Source organism: Amblyomma maculatum, chromosome 2 (assembly GCF_055883805.1).
Source record: "Amblyomma maculatum isolate TAMU_Amacu chromosome 2, ASM5588380v1, whole genome shotgun sequence".
NCBI lineage: Eukaryota > Metazoa > Arthropoda > Arachnida > Ixodida > Ixodidae > Amblyomma > Amblyomma maculatum.
Window position 1 is genome coordinate 116,818,218 of NC_139345.1, and position 7,044 is coordinate 116,825,261.

The 7,044-nt window shown below is 43.8% G+C and overlaps 1 protein-coding gene across 1 annotated transcript; it reads left to right on the plus strand.

Annotated features, from left to right (window-relative positions):
* Nucleotides 1-1,668: 1,668 nt before the first annotated feature.
* Nucleotides 1,669-4,410, plus strand: LOC146199653 (adult-specific rigid cuticular protein 15.7-like). The gene is made up of 3 exons (XM_084592796.1): nucleotides 1,669-1,695; nucleotides 2,699-2,794; nucleotides 4,027-4,410. Exons 1-3 carry the CDS (start codon nucleotides 1,684-1,686, stop codon nucleotides 4,408-4,410), a joined length of 492 nt encoding a protein of 163 aa, XP_084448922.1. The 5' UTR covers nucleotides 1,669-1,683.
* Nucleotides 4,411-7,044: the final 2,634 nt, after the last annotated feature.

Sequence of the window (7,044 nt, forward strand, 5' to 3'; positions counted from 1 at the left end):
ACACACACACACACACACACACACACACACACACACACACACACACACACACACACACACACACACACACACACACACACACGAGCGCACACACGAGCACACACACACACACACACGTGCGCTCGCGCGCGTACGCACATGTGTATGTGCAGGAGTCCACCGAGAAGTGAGACAGCTAATGCACCTTACTTTCTCCAGAAACCAGACCAACTGAAGGATTTTAGCATTTTGCCGAACTCAATGCCCATCTCTGAATGTAGGAAATTCTCAGGATGAAAAGTGGTATTAAAAGCGTTGTTGCATCTATATTAAGGCGAAGCTTAAAAGTCTTCTTCATGTTCTTTTCTTCGAACCCCTTTCCGCCGATCGTAATTCGTAATTTAGAGAATTGTGGCGGAGTTAGGACATGTGCCACTTATTCCGTATAGAACAATAACCGGATATATGTGGGTAATCTACGGTAATGCATTTCTACAACAGTTTCATCCAAGGTCCTGGGTCTGCATCTGCAAGTAGCTTTTTTTTTCATGTGAGCCACCCAGCCACCCACAAAAGAAGCTCGCTTAAAGAAATGGTAGGGCTCAATGCTGTGAATATTTTTTATCTAGATTGTGCCTCTATAATAACGTGTGAGATGATCCTCAATGTTTAATTTTTTTTATAAGGTTCGGTTCTTTTTTGCTTCTGCTAGAAAGCTGTAAGGCCTTGAGATATGGAGATGTGACAACCGCTTTGTAGAGAAGCAGTGTAACACAGGTAAAAACATGAGTCTAATGACAGCTAGAACTATCAGGTCATCCGTGAGGGCAAGCGCAAACCCCAATTACACGTCCCGTTAGTCTTGGCTCTGAGTCTATCACACTTGTAGATTACGCAAAATGGAAAACACACACAGGTAACAGACTTCGTTTCCTGCCAGTTCTACTTTTTATTTCCTCCAAAACGCTAGACGGTGAGCTTAATCAATCCAGCGCGTTGGACACACAGTGAGCCATTCAAGTAGGTAAGGAGAACTGAAGTGGTGGCTACAAATTTCGTTCTCAGTGTACGGAAACCTCGTTTTCGACATCTTTTACTCTGACTTAATTAAAACGAATTTCGCCTGCAAAACTATATAATTTCTTTTCGATGATGGGAGTGACCCGCTCGGCTACAAAATTCATGCTCACCTTCGAATGGCTGTGGGCGGCTGTGCAGTGAAAATCGGGCCGGTCATTTGTTTTTGTCTTTCCGAAAAACACGCAAGCAGGTGTGCACAATATACCGATTGCTCAGCATGCGCCGATTTCTCCGAGTGCGGCTCTGCGATCGGGTCCCAGTGGCGCTACGAGGGAGGCCACCCTCTGCCAAGGCCACCAGTCAAGTGGCACCTTTCCCGCGACAAGCTTCACACGTAGGCAGCCACATTGACCCGTACAAAAAGCAGCGCACAATCGAAAGGGGCGGCATTCCACGCGAATCGTGTTTGGCCCGACTCAGAACTGGTCCTTTTTGAAAGCGACACGCCCAGGCCATACTCGAGTGCCTCTAATAGCAGGTAACAGCAGTAGCAGCAGCCAAGAAGTAAACAAGAAAAGCGAAACATTGTGAGAACGCGTTGTCCGGCCGTCGGCCAGTCGTCTATATAGAGCACCCCCCGCTCCGACCACCGTCAGTGCCGACCCAGCGCTCGCCGTTGCAAACATGATCGTTCAGGTAAGTTCGTTCGAACGTGGCCGGCTGCGCTGCGAGTACAGGACTACGCTCTAAAATGGTCAGCAAGCTAAGCCTCGAACGGCTCGCGCTGCTCGCTCTTGAAGCGGCTCGGCTCGGTCGAAAGTTTGTTCATAGGGTTTACAGTGCCAATCAGTCTACCAGACGCATTTCATATAGTTAGCGCTAATGTTTCACTGAAGTCATAACAGCAAAGAATGACCCCAATGCTTCTGGCGCCGACTAAGACGATGACCATATAACAAGGAGGTCGCTAATGAAACAGGTTACTGATTAAAATGACATCATGTTAGTGGTATGCCATACTTCATCAGTCTTTTTTGTCTTTCAGTTTTCTTTATAGACATTAAACTGCCCTTTGAAAGCGTCGTGACTGCATCATCATCATTTGATCAAGTATGACAACGCGCCATTTTTACAGGCGCGCTGGAGATCTTTTTACTACGTTAGCACCAGGGTTCTCAATCCAGCTATAAACTGTTCTTTGTTTGTTAAAAAACTCTAGGCTCAATTGACCGTGATGCTCGTGCATGTCACGACCGTTTGCTTGACAATACCGCACATCATGCCGTGGCTTATATGGTCGGAGCTGCTGCGTTTGGCAGCAGTTTTGAGATGGAAATCCAACTTACCAGTATAGGCTTACAACTCCTAGCCCATGTACGCACATTCGTGTAGCTTGGTTAAAGGTGGGCTTTCTATCTGTGTTGCTGCTGTCAATTTGGAAACGTACGCGTTATAATATGTCAACCGAGGTAAGACTGTTCACATTGAGCTAAAGTATGAAATGTCAAGGTGAACCATGGATAACCAGGGCTAGCCGCTCTATAGTGTATGAAAAAATTGTGATTAGATTGAAAGCAAAACCACTTTGCCATTTTTATTTGTTTTCAAGAAGTTAACTAGCACTAATCCTTTTTTTCTGCTCATTTTATAGCATTCCATTCCTTATGTTACTCTCAGATGTTTTCTTTCCTTCTTATAGCTTTCAGTGCTGCTCGCCCTATCATCCCTGGCTTATGCTGGAGGCTACGGTGGGCATGGACATGGTGGAACCAGCAAGACCTACCGCAAGCAAAACGTTCGTTTGTGGTCTTTTGTAGATATCCCGCTTTCTATGATTATATTTGAAAATTCTTCCCGATCATTAAAACAGTATTTTTCTGTAAGCATCTCATCCAAGCAAAAGTTTGATTGCAATATTTCATCGAACCGCTTTAAACAGAGATCTCAATGATTTCTATAGTCACTTGCCTTCTAGTTATATAGCCTTCAGGCGACCTTAGGGCATATGACTTGTGTATTGCTGTTCATTTTTTTATGAAGGTGTACGCCAGCGCGACACATAGCTAGATAATATGGACTTTATCCGGGAATGATTACTTGAAAGTAATTTCCTTCACATTTTGTTTAACATCGCGATAACAATTAATATATCCTCAGATGTTCCCTCGGAATGTTCTGCATTTGTCTGCAATTTTTTATCTGAAACACGTCCAACAACTCCTTTTTTTTTTACTATATACAGGCTTATTCGATGCGAGTGCAGGGTAAAATTCAGAGCCATACTTTTGGCGCTCATCTTATGCGTAGACCATTTCTAACAATATGTTAATAAAAGCATCTCACACTGCGCTGCCGTTCCCTTACAATAGTTTAAACACGTACTCTGTTAGTTTTCTTTGGAAAACGTTTAACTACTCGCTACGAGCGCAGAAAAAAAAACTTTCAGAACATTTTTTTTTCGCGCGTAGGAAGCTTAACGCGTCCCCATCAACAAGTGCATAACAGTACCTGTAGTTGTATCCCACAAATGCCTCATAGTTATAATGTAGCCTACGATCCTGCACTTGACTAGAGAGGACGCGGTGATGAGAAATTTGCAAAACAGCAAGTTTCTTGTTACTTTTCGTTCTGTGGATCCTGTCTGGTTGTCGTTATCTTGCTACCTAGAGGCATCACCAACAGGGCTTCATATCGATATTGCTTCCACATCTCCTTCTTCAATATTTTCTGTTTCATATGTGAGCGTCAGGTATAGCATTAATCCAGCATCATCAAACCGCACAGTTTGGTTTTCATCGTCTAGAACAACACCTGTATTATACCTGAAGCTCTGGATACCTGTAAGTTTTGAGTATTCGCACTTACATTTCAAGACACCGTGAATGTTACCACAATAACGATTACAAGCAAGCAATAAGCCATGAGGAATTTTAACGAAAGTCGTACATCCCTACTAGTAGGCTAAAGAGGTTTATAAAAACAATGAAAAAAAAAACATTGACGCGGTTTCCCTTTCTGTTTTCTCAGGACCATGGTCACTACAGCTTCGGCTACGACATCGTCAACGGGTACGGCGCCGCCAACGGTCGCCACGAGAGCGGCAACGCGTACGGCCCCGTGCACGGTTCCTACTACTTGGGCGACATTGACGGCCGTCACCGACAGGTACACTACGTTGCCGACAAGCTAGGCTTCAGGGCTATCGTCAAGACCAACGAGCCCGGAACCAAGAGCAGCCTGCCAGCGGCAGCGCCCTACCACTCTGCTCACGGCAAGGCAGTGCCAGCGTACGGACATGGAGGATACGGCGGCTATGGTGGATACGGCGGATACGGTGGCTACGGCGGTTACGGTGGATATGGCGGTTACCGGGGGTACGGAGGCTACGGGGGCCACGGTTTCTATGGCTAGGGCGACGCCATTGATTTAGGACTTACATGTTTGCCCTTCCTGTGGGCTGTCCCGTTTGCCTTCTCTGCAGTAAGTAGTCGTATGCGATCCATGATAACTTTATCGAATCATTATGTACAGATAATTACGTGCTACGTTGCATCACCTATAATGCTAGAGTACCTATAAACGGACATTGCCGAACAAAATTGTGTTGTCGTTTTTAAGATGTTACCTAAATTAAACAGATAAGCAATTAGGCATTTAGTGAGAACTGGCAGTTATTGAACAGCACTGCAAGTTCTCAGTAAATACCTAATTTATTTTCGTGACTCGCCGTACAAGTACAGTTTTGAAAATCTGTTTGCCCCTGAAAAAAAGTGGAAACGACTTGTTTCCAACAATGTTATTGCCAATTGGCTAATCTATTCGTATTCAGGAATTGGATGTCAATATATATTTGCTTAGCCCAAGGCTCTTGGAGTCAACATTTCCGTTTCGTGAGTTTCAAAGTGTACAATCACATGCTGATCTTATTAGTCTGTGTCACGCCTACTCTAGAATGTGTCAACTGCGAATTTGCAATGTGTAAGGCAATTTTTTTATTGCAGTGTCTAAATTCAGCTCAGTTAATTTCTACAAATAATGCATGGAGCAGCGATAGTGTGATGCTCTCAGGCAAATTTGATCTGGTTCTCTTTCCATTATAAGGGAGTTTTGCATCAGTGGTTCAATACGTTTGGACAATATTGCGATAAAATCGCTGCATGCATCATTTTTACAGCAAAGGGTGCATAGAGTTTCCAGTAGGCACGCAATTGGTAGCGCAAAGAGTTTTAAAAAAGATGTGCGTTAACAGAATACCGGTGAGACTTTGAAGAAAAAGTTGCAAAAATATTCCAAATTCAATATCGACTGGGAAGAAAGAGAGTTGTTTGTGGCTCTGGCGTAATTGAAGATCCTATTTTTACCGAAGACGTTACGTTGCCAGCGCGGATTCCTTTAGAAAGTTTTTATCAGGTGATAAATACCTCGATTAATTTTGTTTCTCTATGAGTAACTGCTACAGTGACTGAAATTTCACGATCCATACATGTAGCATTCAGTCCTTTTCGTCTTCATCACCAATGTTCGTCCTTTCACGAGTTATATTTATTTTGTACGGGAGGGAGGAAGGGGGAAAAGGGTTATTTGTTAATTTCTTAAAGTTTGAACAGAACTAACTTCATGATTAGTCGACCCCTCACCTTCCTTGAGATTTTGTTAAAGCTTGCCAAGTGTAAGGATTCGGTCTGTTACTTATGACGTCAAGAGGAGAGGCAAATAGCTCGCACAACAAGGCAGCAACCAAGGAGATAGTCACAAGAGCACACAAATTCTTAGTTCTATGCTTCGTACTGACTTGAAAATTGTACTATACTTGTATTTTGATCCAGACTTGTCTGAACCTTCCAACTCGAGATACATTCACATAGTCTGCAGCGCTTCATGACCCAATAACAGTGACATTTTCACTCTGTATTTTCTTTAATGCGGCTGGTAAGACGTTCAGGAGGTGTGTAATTGGGTAGCTATAATGAAATATATTTACTATCAAGAAGTGTCTTAATTGGTCATTGTGTTTGGTTGCATTTCAGCCTGCATCGTGCCGTTCCGAACTTCCTCATCGCTTCCTATGCTCAAGCTTCTAGTCTATGACAATGCAAAAAAAAAAAAAGACATCCTTTAGCAACAGAAAAGCAAGAAGACCAGTGTGCTTGCCCATGTCAAGACAATGCCCGAACGTTGGACAATGTTCTCCCTTTCCTGTTTCTAGTAGTCCTGTCCCTCCATCATGTATTCTTTCTTCTTGTGCTGCCGCCTACTTCCGCTTTCACTGCTTGAGCGCCTGCTTGCTGTGTAAAAGATTGTAAATAAATGTGTGGTACGACAAAAGCAAACACTCGAGTTTTGATTATGCTGGATGGGACACACTGCTTTTGCGGAATACATACCAAACCACACAGGAGCGCCTAACAATTTTAGATTCAAAGAAGTTGCATGAAAGGGCCTTCAGAAACCAAATGTGGCCTTTACTTGGTATATAGTTCGCATATGGGATGGAATTGCCACTTTACACTGTGTTACTACGACAGTTTTCTAGGGCGCTTGTATTATCTTTGGCTTTGGCTCTGCTTCTTATTAACAAAAAAATATAACTTGGGTTCCGGAACCGTTTGTGAAAATAAATATTCAGGGCTATAGGGTTTGGTTGTGCAACCCTTACGCTACGCCCTCATAGTTTATAAAGAAAACATGGCCGAACGTTGCTGTTCAGCTTCTATTTCACGCCGTTTTGCTAGACGTGCCTCTCGTACTTCTGGCGTTTGAGATTCTGCTTTGCTGCGTCGTTTAGCGAGGCATACTTCTCGTTGTTCGAGTGTCTCGGAAGCTCGTTGAGCTTTAAGCCCTTTATTTCTTCACTGCTTTTCAGCCAACTTCCGTGGTCTGTATCGGTAGTATCGCACTCTCCTCCTTCCATGTTGAATGCGCACGCCTATCTCTGGCAAGAGGTTTTATAGCCAGCCTTTGCGATAAACACGCGCTTGCGGCAAACGTAAAACGATGACGCATACAGGAAGGCAGCGACCATCTGCGCCGCATGTGACGTCACGC